This window comes from Suricata suricatta, chromosome 12 (genome assembly GCF_006229205.1).
Source record: "Suricata suricatta isolate VVHF042 chromosome 12, meerkat_22Aug2017_6uvM2_HiC, whole genome shotgun sequence".
Lineage (NCBI taxonomy): Eukaryota > Metazoa > Chordata > Mammalia > Carnivora > Herpestidae > Suricata > Suricata suricatta.
In genome coordinates, this window is record NC_043711.1 from 80,846,838 (window position 1) to 80,867,111 (window position 20,274).

General features: G+C 47.1%; 2 protein-coding genes across 6 annotated transcripts in view; both read left to right on the forward strand.

Moving 5' to 3' along the window:
* The window catches only part of HCK (HCK proto-oncogene, Src family tyrosine kinase), a 42,821-nt gene extending 28,675 nt beyond the window's left edge, over nt 1-14,146 (forward strand). For all 4 annotated transcript variants that reach the window (XM_029916191.1, XM_029916194.1, XM_029916192.1 and 1 more), the window contains 5 exons: nt 1,416-1,595; nt 2,660-2,736; nt 8,750-8,903; nt 9,828-9,959; nt 13,607-14,146. In XM_029916191.1, the coding sequence (XP_029772051.1) occupies nt 1,416-1,595; nt 2,660-2,736; nt 8,750-8,903; nt 9,828-9,959; nt 13,607-13,809 (746 nt within the window). In that variant the 3' untranslated portion in view covers nt 13,810-14,146. The remainder of the gene's footprint in view (nt 1-1,415; nt 1,596-2,659; nt 2,737-8,749; nt 8,904-9,827; nt 9,960-13,606) is intronic.
* A 4,288-nt stretch (nt 14,147-18,434) lies between these two features.
* TM9SF4 (transmembrane 9 superfamily member 4) overlaps nt 18,435-20,274 on the forward strand; it is a 50,652-nt gene continuing 48,812 nt past the window's right edge. The window contains exon 1 of one of the 2 annotated variants that reach the window (XM_029916945.1): nt 18,435-18,621. Coding sequence is in view for 1 of the 2 variants with exons in the window: in XM_029916942.1 (XP_029772802.1) it covers nt 18,607-18,621 (15 nt within the window). In the remaining variant the exon portion in view is untranslated. The remainder of the gene's footprint in view (nt 18,622-20,274) is intronic. The other variant, XM_029916942.1, reaches the window with a different exon arrangement.

Below are 20,274 nucleotides of genomic sequence, written 5' to 3' on the forward strand. Positions count from 1 at the left end.
TCATTGCTTCCAAGAACAGACTGAAGCAAAGTGGGGGTGTCACTAGGTCGTAAGGGGAGATTTGAATAATTACCATAAAGGAGCAATTTTTTTGATAGCACCCACATTGTCCAGATATGCAAACACTGATTTGCCTTTGAGGCCAGGCTTGTTGGAGTCCAAATCTTCCCTCTGGGAAGGAGGAGTCCTAGATGAGGAATCTGCTCCCTTGTACGGAGCCGGGACAGTCCACCAGTCTGGGGTGGAGATAACCAGAGGCCTCCTAGGATGATGAAAAAGTGCAGAAAGGTAGTTTGGAGATTTTCAGGTAAGTTCAGCGTTGGCAACTGAGGAACAAGCTGTTTGAGCACCTGTCACGTGCCCAGCGCCATATGAGGGCATTGTGGGACACCCAAAAGGCATGCTGTCCTGCCCCTAATAACTTGAGAAGAGCAGTGCCTTCTCTGCAGAGGGTGGGGTAGCTGCCATGCCTGGGCCAGTGCTTGGTGCCCTCCACCATGCTCCAGATAAACGTGAAGGTGACTTACAGAGGTATAAACAATTCAGCCAGAAAAAATAAGTTTATATTCCATGTATTTCAACTACATTTACTAAGACCTTGCTGTGTGCCAGGTATTGAATAAGAGAATGTGGCAGAGAAGGTATAAAGCAGAATGTGAAATGGATCTGGGTGATAAGGTTAGAGAACCAAAACTATTATATAAGGCTGTAGATGCTTACCACAGGAAGACCTCGAATCTGGATTCGAGCCTCCTGGCAGCCAAGGCAAAAATGGAAAACACAAGTAATATGGGGTACGCTTGGTTGAGTCCCTGTGGTGGGAGAGGGGGTTGGGTGGTTGAGAGACTGATTGATATGCAGGCTGATTGGCGCACAAAAAGGAAGGGGGAGTTTGGCAGATGAGGAGGTAGGCACGGTGGGCAAGGCCAGATCATGCAGGGCCTGTGGACTATGGTGAGACTGGTGTTTATTTTGAGAGTAGTGTTAAGATTAAAGCATTTTAAGCAAACATAGTGTGTGTGTATGAGTATGTGTGAAAGCAAAAGGGGTGTGTGTGTGTGTGTGTGTGTGTGTGTGCGCACATGCATGTGCAAGTAACAACCAAATGTTGTTTTGAAGTTATTCTTTAATCCTTGACAACAGCCCTTCAAAGGCAGTGCTGATCATTTCCACTTTGCAGGTGAGGAAACCACAGTTCAGAGAGGTTAAGTGACTTGCCCAAGGGCACAAAGCTAGGACGTGGTGCACTAGCCTTCAAACTCTCATCTTTCTGAGGCCAAAACCTTTCCCTTTCGGAGGACTGAGATAAGCCGGGAAGGCTTTCTGGAGGGGCAGGTCTGCAGCTGGGCCTTCCAGAGCTGTGGGGAAAGAGCAGTGGGCTCTGACCACCTTTCCCGTTCCCTCTCCGGCTCCAGCCACCTACAACAAGCACACCAAGGTGGCTGTGAAGATGATGAAACCAGGGAGCATGTCTGTGGAGTCCTTCCTGGCAGAGGCCAACCTGATGAAGACGCTTCGGCATGATAAGCTGGTGAAGCTGTATGCAGTGGTCACCCAGGAGCCCATCTACATCGTCACGGAGTTCATGGCCAAAGGTGCTGCACTCTGGGGGCTGGGGATGCGGGCTGCGGCTCAGACTAGTCGATGATGGACTCAGAGGTGACCCTGACATGGTTCTTAGCCTCGAGATGCCCCCAGTCTGGCAAGGAGCTTTTCTTGAACTTGAATACTTGGGCCTTCACAGGCAGTGGCCCAGCCCTCCTGGTTCATGGGGTAAAGTCATGTTAAGGGAATCCCAGGGGGACAGGGAGCTCATGGAGCTACAGGAGAGGGGAGTGTGGCCAGAGCCCCGCAGGGTAATGGTAGAAGAGGCTTATGGGTTCACTATATGTCTTGGAGGCTGGGGGCAGCTCCTTGCCTCACCAGCCACCCCCCCGTGTGGATCAATGCTCTGGAATATTTGGCCAAGCACTCGTTCCTGGCTGCCCACACCCTGCCGGCCTGTGATTTCTCAGGGACTTTTTTAAAAAAACACTTTTTTCATATAAAAAATTTTTTTAACATTTATTTTTGAGAGACAGGGAGAGACAGATCATGAGCAGGGGAGGGGCAGAGATAGAGGGAGACACAGAACCTGAAGCAGGCTCCAGGCTCTGAGCTGTCAGCACAGAGCCCGACGCAGGGCTGGAACTCACGAACCGTGAAATCATGACCTGAGTGGAAGTCAGACGCTTAACAGACTGAGCCACCCAGGCGCCCTGGGATGATGATGATGATGATTTTTTTTTTAAAGGCTATCCCTCCACAACCATTTTCAATCCTTGCCCATTTCTCAATAAACAGCAGCATCTCACACAGCCTCCTGCGGTGTGATTTTGAAACCTGAAACCTCATTTCATTTTCTAAATACACAGTTAGGACGGCGCCATAAAATCGTGGCCCCAGTCAGCCCGGCTCGAAAGGCTCTTTCTCTGCCAAAAGAAATAATGATTGCCCTGGTCTAGGAACTACAAAATCATTTTTAAAAACACTCAAATTCTATTTCTCAAATGCAAGGGGTGGCAAATAAATATTTTTATTTAAATCCATCACCATGAACAGCTTTAACCATACACCAGAAATGGTGAGCTCGCTACCACTGTTTCCCCTTCCCCCACAGGAAGCCTGCTGGACTTCCTGAAAAGTGTAGAGGGCAGCAAGCAGCCATTGCCAAAGCTCATCGACTTCTCAGCCCAGGTGAGAGTCTAATGGGGGAGGGGACAGGAATTCAGTGCCTTATGTGACACGGTCTTATTGGACTCACGTTATAATTATAGCGACAGTAATAGCTAACTTAATACAAGCTAATACAGTACAGTTGACCCTCAAACAAGGTTTGAACTGGGGCAGGTCCACTTACAAGCAGATTCTTTTTTATAGAGTACAGTAGTAAGCGTATGTTTTCTTTCTTACGATTTCCTTAACAACAATTATCTTCTCGAGCTTACTTTATTGTAAGAATATAGGATATAAATACGTATAACATACAAATCACTTATTAACCAATTGTTTATGTTTTCGGTAAGGCTTCCGGTCAATAGCCGGCTATCGGTAGTTAGGGTTTGGGGGAGTCAGAAGTTAGATGTGGATTTCTGACTGTGCAGGGGTTGGTGCCCCTACCCCCATGTTGTTCAAGAGTCAACTGTATACTTTTTTATATGTGTCCTGTAGGTACCGGTTGCTCTAGGCTTCACATTACCCTTAGAGCGTGGGATTTTTATGATCTGTTCTTATGGACAGCTTTTCCAAAGCTTAGTAGCTTGAATTAACAACAATGTATGATTTCTTGTGATTCTGTGGGTTGGCTGGGTGGTTCTTCTGCTCCACATGGAGAAACTGAGGTCACTCATGCGGATGCATTCTGCTGAGAACTTGCCCGGGGCGGGAAGGGCCAACATGGCAGCTCATCCTCTGGGGTCTCTCTCCCGTGGCCCTTCATCACTTGATAGTCCAGCCAGAGCTTCTTTACGACATGGTGGCTTGGTTCCAAGAGGGAGTATTCCGAAGGGCCTAGCTACGTGTGCAAGGCCTTAGGAATCCTCTGCTCCCATCACGCTTGCGACTGTTTCATTGGCCACAGTACGGCCCACAGCCCGGTCCAGAGTCAGTGTGTGAGGGGACTGCACAAGGGCACAATTCCCAGGAGGCATAGTCCATTGGGGGGTCACCAGTGTAACAGTCTGGCCACAGATAAGTAATTGTTATCCCATTGTACAGAATAGGAAATTAAGGCACAGAGAAGATGAGGAAGTGGAGGGCCAGTGAGGTTAAGTAGTTCGCCTAAATCACTGTGTTGATTTGGGGGGATATGACAGTGAATGAAATGGAGAGTATGTCTCTCCTGCCAGAGTTTATGGACATTAAACAACTGAATCTCTGAGAGAGCCATTACCCAAGCGTTTCTGGCTCAGCATTGAAAGAAAGCAGTATCAGCACACAAATAATGTACACAGACCCCAGAAACACTTGTTAAAATCCCTCTTTCTCATCTTCCCTTTACTCTTTGCAGCTCTTCTTACCCCTGGTCTGAGTGCTTTTCACATCTGTCCTCTGTCATCCTCTCTCTCTGTGGGACAAAGGGAGGAGAGGGACGCTGTGGGAGTACATGGCTAGAGCATTTAGCGTGGTCCAGGAGCAACCCAAGAGGGCTTCCCAGAGGAAGAGGCTTCTAGGATGAATCCTGAAGGGTGAGTAGAAATTAGGCAGCTGAGGGGCGCCTGGGTGGCTCAGTTGGTTAAGCCTCCGACTTTGGCTCAGGTCAGATCTCACATTCGTGGGTTTAAGCCCCGCATCAGGCTCTGTGCTGAGAGCTAGCTCAGAGCCTGGAGCCTGCTTCCGGTTCTGTGTCTCCTTCGCTCTCTGCCCCTCCCCCTCTCATGCTCTGTCTCTCTCTGTATCAAAAATAAAACATTAAAAAAAATTAACTTTACATCTGTTATTAAAAAAAAGAAAAGAAATTAGGCAGCTGAAATGGAGAGAGAAGGGTATTCTAGATAGAAGAAACAGCCTGTGCCAAAGCCCACTGGGGAAAAACAAAAGAGCTGGGCCTGGTCAGTTGGTATCTGGGACTCACATAGATGAAGGGGGTGTGGTTTGCAGCCTGGGGGGTGTTAAGTGAGATGTACCTAGGGCCTAGGGCTGTGCCTTCTGGAGATCTCTAAGTCAGAACTCATTTGAGTATGAAAATTCTAGGGGAGTGGAGGGAAGGAGGAATGTCCAGAGGTATAAAAAAGAGGCTTTAAATTTTTTTCTAATTTTTTTAAGTTTGTTTTTAAATTTATTTCTTTTTGAGAGATAGAGAGGGACAGCGCAAGCAGGGGAGGGTTAGAGAGAGAGGGAGACACAGAATCAGAAGCAGGCTCCAGGCTCTGAGCTAGCTGTCAGCACAGAGCCTGACGCGGGGCTCGAACCCACAAACCGCGAGATCATGACCTGAGCCGGAGCCAGACGCTTAATTGACTAAGCCACCCAGGCGCCCCTCTAATGTTTATTTTTGATAGACAGACAGAGCATGAGTGGGGGAGGGGCAGAGACAGAGGAGGGAGACAGAATCAAAAGCCAGCTCCAAGCTCTGAGTTGTCAGCACAGAGACCGACACAGGGCTCAAATTTATGAACATTGAGGTTGTGACCTGAGTGCAAATTGGACACTTAACGCCTGAGCTACCCAGATGCCCCCCAAAAAAGGTTTTAAATGTTGGAGCCTGGAATGCCAGAGGCACATGGAAATCAAGGCGTGGTATTTTCACTTTAATGGGTCTGTCCCTAGGGAAACAATAGTCTGGCCAATAACTAAATTATAACCATCAAACTGGCAGTAATCTTGCTGGAGGAGAGTCAGGCTGGGCAAAGCCACCCTCCCTGCTTCACAGATGGGAAAACAGAAACCAAGGGAGGGAAAGAGGTTCCTGGCCCTTGTGTGTCCAGGAGCAGAGAGTCTGGGGACAGGAAGGAGGCAACCTGGGTACCTGGTCTTCACCTCCAGGCCTCAAGAGGCAGATTGTGCAGTAGAAGATGCCCAAGCCCTGTCACCAACTGGCCATCTGGGCCTCAGATCTACTATGAACCTCGGTGTCTTCATCTGTCAAACGAGGGAATTAGACCACCTCTTGTGCTTTCCAAGTTCAAAAGCCCTTTTTCAAGCCATATTCTGTTGGTCAAATGAAATTTTATACAATAGCTGAATATTTTTTTGATTTTTAAAAAGTTTTTATTTATCTTTGAGAGAGAGAGAGAGAAAGAGAAATGGGGAGGGGCAAAGAGAGAGGGAGACACAGAATCTGAAGCAGGGTCCAGGCTCTGAGCTGTCAGCACAGAGCCTGACCCGGAACCCAAACTCTTGAACCGTGAGATCATGACCTGAGCCAAAGTCAGATGCTCAACCAACTGAGCCACCCAGGCGTCCCAGTAGCTGAATATTTTAAAACAGAATGGCTCTGATTGAAGAGGGCACCCTTTGCCTTGTTCCCCCACCCCCAAGACAACCTTGAGGTACAGCAGGATTCAGTTTGAGGAGCCTGGAGCCAGAATAGCCCTCCAGACCTTCCCAGCTCATTCTGTGGGTTCCCCGATAAGTCTCAGAAGCAAACCCAAGTTTAAACACTCCACATCAAGGCAGCCTGGCTTGGTGCTCATGAAATCTCACCACCCCAGCAGCTCCTAGTTCTTAGACCAACTCTGAGCCCAGTGAACCTCTCCATTATTCATTCAGGCGACAAACCCTTGAGAAGCAATGCTATGTGAGTACACGGGCTTAGGAGTCACACAGGGTTTTAGTGTTGATCTCAGCTCTGACTGTGTAGCTCTGAGCAAGTTGCCTAACCTCTCTGAGGCCACTTTCCTCAACAGGGAGCATGAATAGCCACTATTACAGTGAATACTTATGTGCCAGACACTGTTGTAAACCCTTGATGTAGGCTTATAGGATTAATCCTCACATGACCCCTCAGAAGCAGGTTCTATTATTGTCCTCACTTTGCAGAGAAGAAAAGGAAGGCACAGAGGAGTGAAGTAGCTTGCCTGAGGTCTCAGTGCTCTGGGGCTCAGGCTGAGCTGGTCCAACTCCATTAACCTTTACTATCTCCCAAATTGGGTTAATCCCACCTGCCCCACTGAGCATATGTGAAAATCAATAACATGAATGTCTGCCTATGGGTACTAAAAAATAGTAACTAGTAGCCTTAGTGGCTGATCTGCCAAATCCAAGGCCAAAAATCCAGGTAGAGTAATGGATTAGTGCACAGAAGCTGAGCTGGGCTTTTGGGGTTCCAATTCTAGTGTTCACTTGGACCGGTTACTTATTTCTCTAGAGTTCACCTTTCTTGCCTGTGAAATATGGCTGATAGCAATCATGCCTCCCCAAAGCACAGAGTAAATGCGATTTCAGCTTAAGTATCATCTTACAATAAATGAATAAGCTACGATGTTTGCCATTAACATAATAGCCCTTGTTAACTATTCTGTCGTCTAAGGACTCCTGATAAATATCCCCCTCCCCTTGACCTTGTCCCCCGCGGAGACCTTGTCTCATCTCACCCCTAGCCTGAGATTCCAAACAAAAGCAGAGACCCAAGTTTTTGTTGGAAAGCTTGAAGCCTCGTACCTCAGTTCCGGTAGCCACGGGTGCCCCCTGCTGGCCACTTCCTGCAAGTGTGCCACCCACTTGCCTCTGACCTTGAGTAGGCTTGCGTTTTGGTTTGGTCTGTCTTGCCAGGCACCCCCACCCCACCCCCAAACTCTCAGCAGATTGCGCCCAGTTGCAATCCTCCAGAGCACTGGAGTTCTGCAGTAATTAGAGGCAACATGGGCCACAGGTATTGGATATCCACAAGCTGGTTTGAATCTGACATTCAGAATTTTCCTGGGGGTATGATCTGGAAAAAGTGTCCTCCCTCTATAAAACATATAAAGATATTGTAATAAGACCTGGCTCAAGGAGCTCAGAGTCCAGTTTGTAAATTATAAGTGCTGTTTTCTGGGTGTCTGGGAGTTCATTATAAACCTCTTATGAGAGTTAAATGTACAAACCCTTGTAAGTGAAAAATGTCTTTGAGGAAAAAAAAATCCCACATCTTTCTGTCAGAGGCTTCCAAGGACCCATTCAATGTGAATAAGAGTCCTCCAGATAGGGGCACCTTGCTGGCTCAGTTGGAAAAGCATGCAACTCTTGATCTCGGTGTCATGAGTTCAAGCCCCATGGAGAGATTACTTAAATACATTTTTTAAAAACTCAACAAAAGAGAATCTTCCATATAGTCTATTATTCATTCAGCAGCCATAATGGCATTAAAATATATATCAGATCATGTCATACTCCTGCTCCAGTCCTTCTGCATCCTCCTACTGCACTCAGAATACAATCCAACCTCCTCTCCAAACCTAGAAGGTTCTTCACAATCAACCACCTCCCTCTCAATTTCAACTCCCTGTGGCAACTTCTGCCCAGCCGCCTGTTCCATGAACACCCAAACTCATTCCTACCTCTGGGCCTTTGCATATGATGTTCTTGCTGCCCAGGAATGCTTTTGACACACTTAGTATCACTACTCAGATCTTTGCTAAAACGTCACGTCCTCAAAGCAGCCTTCCCTGACCACCCAGTCCAAAACAGCCCTCTACACTTCATGTCCTGCTGCTCTGCTCTCTCCTTTACGGCCCTTACTACCACCTGCAGGACCCTGCCTGCCCAGCACCTGTTCAGGTAATAGGCCTGACACCCAGGAAACGCTCAGTAGATGTTTGTTGAATAAATAAATGAATTTTCCTTACCTAAGCTTGAGGATGAAGACAGTACAAGAGATACAGCAGAATATGACGTTATCCTAGGTTGTCCCCAGAAAGAGGGTTGGGGATGAAAGTACCTCACAGTATCGTGTGTGTATGTGTGTGTGTGTGCGTGTGTGTGTGTGTGTGTGTGTGTGTGTGTGTGTGTGTGTAGGATCTGGGAAAATAATGCCATTGCTTTTTCCTCAAAGTAGTCTCTGGAGGCTCAGGAACCCTAGAGAAAAACCCTCAAAGAGAACCAGGCCCTGAGGTTCCCCGCAGCCTGGACATGATGCTAGAGGAATGCCAGCCCTTCCATAAGAAGGGGGAAGCCGGGTGCACACATTTCCCCGTTTCTCAAACTTGAACACTCCTCTCGTGTTTTGGGGTGGGACCCACCTTGGGCTGGGCCACTTGTGAGGAGGAAGGTGTCTCTCTTTTGGGTGGAGATCGCAGAAGGCATGGCCTTCATCGAGAAGAGGAACTACATTCACCGAGACCTCCGAGCTGCCAACATCCTGGTCTCTGCATCCCTGGTGTGCAAGATTGCCGACTTCGGCCTGGCACGCGTCATCGAGGACAACGAGTACACGGCCCGGGAAGGTAGGGAGCCCAGCCGGGGCCCACTGGGCCCACCTGGCTGGGTCGTGAGCACTGAGAGTTGAGACACGTTTCTGTCCTAGCAGTGGCTCTGTTGTCACTAAGCTTGATGGAGCCCTCCTGGACAGGGTGTCCTGACCTGCATTGGCACCCAGTGACTCTGATCAATTTTAGATTGCGCTAGCCAAGTGTATGTTGGATTTATGGGTGACAGCAACTTTATATGTAATAGATGAAACCTGGGAAACATCCAAATGTCCATAAATAGAATGGATATATAAGTTGTGGTCCATTCATATAATATGTTATGCAGCAATGAAAAATTCCAAACCTGTGCTACATGCAGCAAAATGGTTGCATGTAAGTCTTACAAATATAATATTGAAATGAAAGAAATGAGACCTCCCCCCAAAAAGGGTAGTTGCAGGATGGCTTCATTTATATAAAATTCACAAACAGGCCAACTTGCATATGAATAGCAACATTATTCAGAACAGCCAGAAAGTGGAAGTAACAGCAGAATATTATTCAGTCACAAAAGGGAATGAAGTACTGATACATGCCAACCCTGGATAAACCTTCAAAGAATCATGTTAAGTGAGAGAAGCCAGACACAAGGATGGCATATCGTGAGATTCCACTTATACGAGGCCTTGAAGACCCCACTCTTCAGGAGCTGTAGTTCACTGGGTATCAGCTGAATCAATGGGGTGGCCCAGAGTGTCAGCTCCCCTGCCACACCCCAGACCCTTCTGCCCACTCCTCTCCACTCTAGATATCTGTCCTCAGGATAGATATGCCCTGCTTCCTCAGAGGTGGGACTAAAGGGGCAGATAGTAGCAGCTGTGCCCCGTCCTGTTCCCTAGCACGCAGCCAGCCCTGACTGTCCCCAGACTCTCCCTGACTCTGCTCTGTCCAACCCCACAGGGGCCAAGTTCCCCATCAAGTGGACAGCTCCTGAAGCCATCAACTTTGGCTCTTTTACCATCAAGTCAGACGTCTGGTCCTTCGGTATTCTGCTGATGGAGATCATCACCTATGGCCGGATCCCTTACCCAGGTAGGGAAGGGGGCATCAGCTTGCGGCACTTGTCAGTGTGTCCATTCAGACAGAGATCTTGATCCTTGACCCCCAACCTCTCCTCACCTGCCGCATCTCAGTTAAAGGGACCACCATCCACCCAATTTCTTAAGCTGAAAATCTGGGGGCTTCCTTAATCCTTCTTTTTCTCTCACCGCTTGCTACATACAAGCAGTCACAAGGTTCTGGCTATTTGATTCCAAAATACACACCCTGGGGCCCCTGAGTGGCTCAGTCAGTTAAGCAGCCAACTCGATTTTGGCTCAGGTCATGATCCACGGTTCTTGAGTTCGAGCCCTGCAGTGCCGAGCCTGCTTGGGATTCTCTTTCTTTGCCCCTCCCTTGCTCATGCTCTCTCTCTTTCTCAAAATAAACTTTAAGAAATACACACCCACTTAAAAAAACTTTTTTTTATTTTGAGAGTGCGAGCCAGGCAGGGGCAGAGAGAGGGAGACACAGAATTCAAAACAGGCTCCAGGCTCTGAGCTGTCAGCACAGAGCCTCACGCGGGGCTCAAACTCCTGAGCAGCGAGACCACGACTTGGAGTCAGATGCCCAACCGACTGAGCCTTCCAGGTGCACCCCTCCCCTTTTTTAATGCATTTCCAGATACTACTTATAGTTACTGAATCGCAATCTCTGGAGCTGTAGCCAGGAATCTGCATTTTTAAAATGTTTATTTTTGAGCATCAAGATATGGTTCATGGGTTTGAGCCCTGTGTCGGGCTCTGTGTTGACAGCTCAGAGCCTGGTGCCTGCTCTGGATTCTGAGTATCCCTCCCTCTGTCCCTACCCAGCTCTTGTTCTGTCTCTCAAAAATAAACATTAAAAAATTTTTTAAAAATTTCCCCACCAGACACTAGCTCCATGAGGCAAGAAAATGCATCTGTATACCTCACTAATATATCGGCACTGCTCACTTCTGTGAAAGGCACATAGTAGATACTTAATAACTATTTGTTGAATGGATGAATGTATCCCCAGTGCCTATGGGCAGCACCCTATGCTAAGTAGACCACATAGGTACAAAGATATATCCAACATGTAGATTCCCCAGGACTCAGTAAATAATGTCATTTTCTGTTCCTTTCTGGTTGGGATGTGTCCTGATGTATCTGTAGCCAGAATACTGGGGAGAAGGGGAAAGGTAGATCTAAAGGGTCCCTGACTTTGTCTAGAAACCGTCCTGAATTTGAATCTTACCCCATCAACACTACCTGGCATTGGTGACTTTGAGAAATTCACTTCACTTCTCCTACCCTAGTGTCCTCACTTTTTAAATATATAGGTAATGACATCAACCTTGCAGAAGTGGCTATGAAGATTAGAAATAGGAGCAGCTAGGTGACTCAGTCAAGTGTTGGATCTTGATTTTGGGTTTAGGTCATGGTCCAAGGTATGTGAGTTTGAGCCCTACACTGGGCTCTGTGCTGACAGTGCAGTATTCTTGAGATTCTTAAATTTTTTTTAATTTTTTAAAAATTTTTAAAAATTAAATTTCTTTAAAAAATATTAAAGGGGGCACCTGGGTGACTCACTCGGTTGAGCTTCTGACATTGGCTCAGGTCATGATCTTGTAGATCATGAGTTCAAGCCCCACATCAGACTCATTACTGTTAGCACAGAGCCCGCTTCAGATCCTTTGTCCCTCTTCTCTGCCCCTCCTTTGCTTGTACTCTCTTAAAAATAAATTAAAAAAACATTTTTAAAGAGATTAGAAATAAAAGATGTAGACACTTGGTTCATTCATCACTGTTGATCAAACACCTACTATGTGTCGGGCACTGAGGATACAGTGAGAGACGAGGTCTCTGCTCCTAAGGAGCACATCCTAGCCCAGAAGAACACATACAAAACAGACAGCTGGAGATCACTGCTGAGGAGAAAATGAAGCAGGATGTTTGAGAGGGAGTGACATGGGGCTCCCCAGCACCTGTCAGAGCAGGTTATATTTGAGTTGAAAGACAGCTCACTGAGGAGCCAGAGAAAAGACTCCAGGTAGAAGGCATTGCTTGTGGGGCACCTGGGGGGCTCAGTCGGTTAAGTGTCTGATTTCGGCTCAGGTCATGATCTCACAGTTTGTGAGTTCGAGCCCCGCCTCAGGCTCTGTGCTGACAGCTAGCTCAGAGCCTGGAACCTGCTTCGGATTCTGTGTGTCTCTCTCTCTCTGCCCCTCCCTTGGTCATACTCTATCTCTATCTCTCAAAAATAAATGTTAAAAAAAAATTTAACAACAACAACAACAAAGAAGGTGTGGCTTGCTAGCTCTTAGGCCCAGAGGTGTGCCCGAGGAAAAGCAAGGAAGCCTGGTAGCTGGAGACAAGGAATGAGAGCAGATGGTGAAGATATGGTTGGCAGAGGCCAGATCAGGTAGGGCCCATGGTCATGGGTCAAAGTGTACGGGAGCCATTGGAGGCTTTGGAGCAGGGAAGTGGCATCATCTGATTCCCATCTTTAAGTGATGCTTAGGTTCAGCATGGAGAGTGGATTGTGGGCTGAGGAGAAGGGAACAGCCACAGCAGTGGGGACGGGGAAAGGCGGTGGAGACAGACAAAAGTTGACAGGTTGCTATTACATTTCAAAAGAGGGAAAATGTGACTTGCTGATGTGGAAGGTGAAAGAGAGAGAGAGAGAGAGAGAGAGAGGGAGAGAGACAAAAGATTCAAGGTTGATCCTCTTGGTTTTAGTTGAGCAGCTGGGTAGACAATGGTCTAGGTTTAGAAATTCAAGAGTTCTGGTTTAGCCCTGTTACATTTGAGGTGACTTGAAACATCTAAGATGTTCAAAGAAGCACTTGGATATATGCGTTTGGTGCTCCAGAGTAGCAATATTAAATTGGGGCTCATAGACATGTGGAAGGTTGTTCTTATGGATATCCCACAAAACCTTCAATTGGACAAGGAAATGGTCCCACTAACATAGTGATAGAGAGACAGGCTGCCTGATTTTTCTAAGAGTACACCAGTAAAAACCGGGCAATGGGTTATAGAACCTGAATCCACTAGGATGCATTGGGCTGAAAGTAACAAAATAACTAAGCGTGGTGGAAACAGTAGGCAAGTTATTAGTCCCCATGATGAGGAGCCTGGCGTTAGTGACTCGCTGGTTCAGGCGCTCAATGGCACTCGGGACTCTGGGTTAGCTTCTCTGTGATTGTGTTCCCTGTGTGGCGACTGCAGCTTCAAGGGCCATGTATCTCAGTGCTGAAGGACAGAGGAGGGTGTATCTTCCAAGGCCTCTTTTCTCATCTGGGAGGAACACCTTTCCTGGCAGTCTCCCTGGAGATGCCCCTCAGCTCTCATTGGCCCAAACTGGGTGCCATGTCCCTGCCCCACCTGCAGGGGAGGCTGGGGAAGGGGTACCTGGCTTTCACAGGGGGAGGGGCTCAGCTCCCACAGGAGGTAAAAAGTGATGGCTCCTGGGAGAATGCCCTTCAGCTCCCATTAGCCAAACCTGGGTGTGTTTTGGCCAATCAGAAGGGGAAGGGGTACTTGGCTTTCACAGTGCGAGGGGCTCAGCTCCCACGGGAGGTAAGAAGTGATGGCTACTGGGAAGGCAGCAGTGTCTGCCACCCCTGGGTTCCCTGTCCCAGTCCCTCCCTTTTTCACTCCGCGGCTCCTTCTCAGGGATGTCAAACCCGGAGGTGATCCGGGCACTGGAGCATGGATACCGGATGCCTCAACCCCAGAACTGCCCTGAGGGACTCTACAACATCATGACGCGCTGCTGGAAGAACCGCCCTGAGGAGCGGCCCACCTTCGAATATATCCAGAGTGTGCTGGATGACTTCTATACAGCCACTGAGAGCCAGTACCAACAGCAGCCATGATGGGCGGGGCCCAGGCAGGGCCAGGTACCCAGCTGATGCCCAAGAGATGGGATCTGCGCCCTCTGTCTGGTGCCTGCTTGCCCCTCCCACTCCTGGACACCCACCGGCCTCCCAGCCACAGTGCCTCATCTGCCAAGTGGGTGGGCTGAACTGGACAGTCTCTTTTTGACTCTAGCCATCTCCAATCTGCCATTCTCAGGAGACCCCAAGTTGATATTTCTTCTAGTACCTGGGACAGCTGGATTCTGGTCACAGCTGTGGTTTGGATGGTAAACTTTTAAAAATCATGAAAGAAATATTTAAATAAAAGATATGAGTGCTAAAGGCTTTCCTGACAGCTTGTCTTGTCCTGCAAGTTCCTGAATATCTATTTGCCTTTTTGCTGGGTGATAAGTCAGAAAGGGGCGAGGACCCTTCCAAAGACCGGCAGTCTGAAGAGAAGTGGGGTCCAAGGCTCCAGGTTTTCTGACTGCCCCCAAAAAAGTCACTGGCTATGCTAGTTTCCTATGGCTTCTGCAACCAATGACCACAAACTTGGTGGCTTAAAACACAAATTCATTATCTTACAGCTCCAGAGGTCAGATGTCTGAAATGGGTTTGGCAGGGCTACGTGCCTTTTGGAGCCTCGAGGGGAGAACACATTTCCTTGTCTTTTCCGGCTTCCAGAAACTGACACATTCCCTGACTCGTGTTTCTCTTCCACTCATCACTCCAAACTGCTGGTCATCACATCTCCTTCTCTGACTGGCTCCTGCCTCCCTCTTTCACATGTAGGGATACCTGTTAGTACATTGGGCTACTAAAGACTAACTTTTCCCTTTCAAGGTCCTTAATCACATCTGCAAAGCCCCTTTTGCCATGTAAGCAACATTTCACAGTATCCGGGGATTAAGACAAGGACATCTTGGACAGGGAGGAGTGGCATTATTCTGCCAATCACAATGGCACTGGGATGCTGGTGGGTTATTGTCTCCAAAGAGCTGAGTTTGCCAAGATGGTATGAATGATTTTTCATGATTGGGGCCCTGATTTTCCTGCCAAGACATACTGATCCTTGAGCTCGTTAGTCTAGATCTCCCCTAGGGATGCAAGGCTGTCCAAAGCCTGGACATTTCCCATGGCCAACCAGCCATCGTGGTTGTTAAGATGGTATCCACCATTGTAGGAATACCAAGGTCTAGAGATGTGGTTGCTGAGAGGTATCTGGTACCCTGCGTGGGAAGTTCTCAGTAGAGGGGAGGCAGAGGTGGGAAGGAAGCAGAGAAGACGAGGATCAATGAGCCCTTCCTGCATGTTGTCTCAGTTGAAAGCGCCTGACGTTAGCTTTCATTTCAAGGGGGAACAACGGGAAGAGGTGGACAGTGAGGTGGGGAGCCGGTGGCACCTTTCTGTATTATTGCATCCCCTGATGCAATAATATAGAAGGTTACTTCACAGCACCTGCCAGGGGCCCATGGAGCTCTATACTAAATTGATTCTGTACCCCTGCATAGCACAGAGGAACTGGGTACAAGCAGTGGAAAATACAGCTGGCAGTGTTTCAACTTACCTAGTTGGTAACTGGATTTCTCTCCTGCTTTCTTGTTTGGGATATGTTTTCAAGTATTTGGAAGCAGAGCTCAGGCTCCTGCAGTAGGAATTTGCACTCATGATTTGTGGTACATTGGATTGCTGTTCAGAAATCCATAGGAGGGAGCCTATGGCTGCATGGACGAGACCAGGGGTCAATTCCTACCCTTCTGCTCTTTCAGTTTACTGCCCTATGCTGTGATTTATCTATCTGGTCATAGGAAAGACAGATTAAAACATGGAGACATATACAATATCAAAGCACAACCCATGAAAGAAAATATTGATAAATTGGACTCCATTAAAATTATAAACTCTACTCTGAGAAAGACACTGTTAAGAAAAGGAAAAGACAAACTCCAATCCAGAAGAAGGTATTTGCAAAACACATATCTGATAAAAGACTGATAGCCAAAACATACAAAGGATCCTTTTTTAAAATGTTTTATTTATTTGTGATACTGAGAGAGACAGAGCATGAGAGGGGGAGGGACAGAGAGAGAAGGAGACACAGAACTGGAAGCAGGCTCCAGGCTCTGAGCTAGGGGTCAGCACAGAGCCCAATGCGGGGCTCAAACCCACCAATGTGAGATCTGACCTGAGCCAAAGTCCGATGCTTAACTGACTGAGCCACCCAGGCACCCCTACAAAGGATCCTTAAAGGCCAACGATAAGAAAACAAACAGCCTAATTAACAAATGGCCAAAGACCTGAACAGACACCTCATAAAAGAAGATATGCAGGGCGCCTGGGTGGCTCAGTCTGTTAAGTGTCGAACTTCAGCTCAGGTCATGATCTCACAGTTTGTGAGTTTGAGTCCCACATCCATCTCTGTGCTGACAGCTGAGAGCCTGGAGCCTGTTTTGGATTCTGCGTCTCTCTCTCTCTCTCTCTCTCTCTCTCTCTCTCTCTCTCTCCCCCCCTCTCTTTCTCTGTCTCTCCATGGCTTGTGCTCTCTCTCAAAAATAAAATAAATAAACATTTAAAAATAAAGAAGATACACAGATGGCAAATAAGCATATGAGAAGATGTTCAACATCATATGTCCTTAGAGTAGTATGAATTAAAACGAGACATCACTACACACTACTTAGAGTGGCCAGAATCTAAACACTTATAATACCAAAGGCAGGCAAAAACTTGGAGCAACAAGAACTCTCATTTATTGCTGGTGGGAATGCAAAATGGTACAGTCACCTTGGAAGACCTTTGGTAGCTTCTTACAAAACTGAACATATTCTTACCATACAATCCAGTAATTGTGCTCCTTGATATTTACTCAAGCGTGTTGAAAAATTTTGTCCACACTAATGTTTGTAGTAGTTTTATTTACAATTGTCAAAATTTGGAAGTAACCAAGATGTCCTTCTATAGGTGAATGGATGAACAAACTGTGGTATATCCACATAATGGAATATTGTTCAGTGATCAAAAGAAATGAGCTATCAAGACATGCAAGAACCCTATATGCACATAGCTAAGTCAAAGATGCCAACCTGAAAAGGCTACACACTGTATAGTTCTAACTGTGACATTCTGGAAAACACAAAACTTCAGAGATAATAAAAAGACCAGTGGTTGCCAAGGGTTTGGCAGAGGGAGGGATGAATAAGGTGGGATTTTTAGGGTAGTGAAACTATTCTGTATGATACTCTTAATGGTGGATACATATTATGTATCTGTCAAAACTCAAATGTATAGCACAAAGTGTATTCTAATGTAAACTACAAACTTAATAATAATAATAATAGGCTCATCAATTGTAACATGAAGCATACTAAGGCAACATGTTAATAACAGAGGAAACTGGAGGTGGGGTGAGGGAGTATATGAGAATTTTGTGTTTTCTACTCATTTTTCTTTAAACCTACAACTGCTCTAAAAAAATAAAGTCTGTGGGCACCTGGGTGGCTCAGTAGGTCAAGAGTCCAACTCTGGATTTCGGCTCAGATCATGATCTCCCAATTCACTGTTCGAGCCCTGTGTCAGGCTCCACAATGACAGCACAGAGCCTGCTTGGGATTCTCTTTCTCCCTCTCCCACTCTTCTCCCCCTCCCTCTCTCTCTCTCTCAAAATAAGTAAATATTTTTTAAAGTCTGTTAAATAAAACAAATGAACAAAAGCATGAAAATAAATTTTGTGCTACTAGTTCTTTGGGAAAATCTAATGCACTCCACCCTTAGAAGGTGGCAAAGGAAAGCATAGATAAGATGCCTCTATTCTAAGAGGGTACCTGGGTGGCTCAGTCAGTTGAGTATCAGACTCTTGATTTTGGCTCAGGTACTTTTTTTTTAAAAAACAACTTTCTGGAAAAGTCTCTGGTAATACTGGTACTGTATCCACTTTACAGCAATACATGGAATAAATGAACTTTCAGATCTCTCCCAATTTTAACACCATGGTTCTTTGAGTCCCCTTTCCAGATATTGGAAATTGAGGCTTAGCAAGATTATCTTACCTCCAGTTACACTCTTGCTAACCAGACCATGGTGAAGTCCATATTTAAAGATGTCTTCCTCCACTAAACACACTGCTTTTCATCGTTTCATAAGTAGTGTATTGTTTTGGGCACTTACCATCTACCCGAAGGATTATACATTAAGTGTAAAATGACAATTATTTATTGAATACATACCATATAACATTAAGTCACTGGATCCTCATCATAAGCATATTATTATAATCCCCTACCTATTTTGCCAAAAAGAAGGTAAAACAAGGTTAAATAAAAGACAGGATCCTACCCTCATAGGAATTGCAATCTATTAGAGAGAATATAAAATAGTCAAGCAAATAATTATATACTTAATTACAAATTATTCTCGGAGTTGGGTTGCTGTTGGAGTCCTGGTACCCATTCCACTCATTAAATCAAGGCCTCGGGTAACCCTGGCAACGGGGCTTCCTGCCAATAGTAAAGATGGCGTCCAGAGAACAAGCGCGTTTACGCCCCCCCCCCCACTACCCACAATACAGTGGGGAAGAAGAGGAGGAGCAGTCTCTGCCAGGAATTAATATGGCCCCTATAGTTACACCTTCCTTTCGTCACCTAATCAGCGACCTCATTGCCCAGACCAGGCTGCCGATGAGGAGCTAAGTCTTCTCGCCCCTCTGCTGAACACGGCTACAGGAGAGACTGAAGCCAGACAGTCCCCCGCGGAGTTAAACTCCGTAACTAGGGAAACACCACTTCCGCTGACGTCATTACGGCGACACGTGGATCCAAGATGGCGGCGGCGATGGTGAGTGAAGGAGACTCCGGGAGCCAGAGCTGGAGCGGGGCCCGCCGGGGGATCCCAAGACCTTCCAGCGCCCCATGCCTGGCCGGAGCCACCTCCGGGACCCCTAGCTCAGTCCTGAGGGACATCCCTGACTGGGCTTGTCTCTCCCAAACTCTCTCTCCCCGACCCTGGCCCCATACTCAGGCTTGTCAGGGCCCAGAGTTTTAGGGGAGGCACTCGGTCGAAAGAAAGGTCTCGGTTACCGTCTCCGCCGGCTCCTATTCTTGCTTTTGTCTCCACCTCCTGTGACCCCCTTTTCCTAGTTTTCACTTCCCAGCCCCGACCCCTCCGAAGAGCTCCCTATTATTTCCACCCTCGCTCCGCCTCCTCACGTCCAGACTTTGCTCTCTCCGCCTGCCGCCTCCCCTCTGTCCTGACCAGTCCGCGGATGCGACCTCACCTCTGACCAGCCTCCCACCCAAGTCCAGCCTCACATCCTTTCTGGAGCCCTGTCCTCATCTCCACCTTCAGCTATACCCACCGCACACAGGTCTTGACTGCCGCTACCCCGGAGCATGCCCTTACACCGCACCCTCCGCCCCCATCTTCTGTCTCCAGACCCTTCCCTAAACATTTGTCTGGTCTTCTCTAAATCACCTGTTTGCCTCTCTTCTGGGGAGCTTTTATCCCATTGGTTCTCAAACTTCACCGTGCATTAAGACTCGGGGCGGGGGGCGGGGGGGGGGGAGAGGCATGTTAAAAATGCAGTTACAAAGTTGCAATTCAGTAGTTCTAGGTGACGCCCAGAAATCTGCAGTTTTATAAGCACTCCAGTGATTATGATGCAGATGATCTGTGAACTACGTTTTGAAAAACACTGTACTAGCCTTGTCTGCTGCCTTCCCCTTGGGTGCCCCTGCCGGGCCACACAGCTCTTTAGTCGGAGGGCTCATTAGAATGGAGCTTGTTAGGATGAAGCCTGTGTGTGGATCAGAGTGTAGGTAAAAGCTGTGCCTGGAAAGTGGGTCAGAACGTTACTGGCCCTTAGTACAGAACCCTGGAAGTAGATCTACGAAGGACTGACCTTCCTTCCAGAAGCTTAGTTCATGTTCTCCGTGTCAAGTGACCAGAACCAGAATTGAAGTCACTTCATCCAGAGCGATTGTCTAGGTCTTCCTGTGCGTTGCTTCCTAAGCAGAAAATCTCATCCTAGGAGGGAATGCAAAGGAAAACAGAAGGAAAAAAAAGAGCTGACACTTAACTTCAGGAAAAAAAGATTCCTGTTTAAATTCTTTGGTGTCAGTTTTCTCCAAGCGAGGGTAGGTTAATGGCCGACAATGAGTTTTCCTCCCGTTAACCAATTGATAACATCCTTTTTGTTTAATGAGAGATTCCTTATTTAGAACCTCAGAGGTCAGGTAAAAGATATCCAGCCTTGCCTGATTTCTGTGGTCTCAGACTTCAGTTTAAACCACAAGTGGTATGTTGAAACTGATTTTTTTTCTGGACTATGTCCAGAACAAGAATGGCTTAATGTCACAGAAAAAGTCACACCCTCCCTTGCCATAGGGAAAAAGTTCAATAAAGTGGCATTAATTGCATCGCACTGGGGAGGTTCCTGCCCCATTCAGAGGTTTTTAAAGAGGTAATAAGTTAGCAATACATATTTCTGGC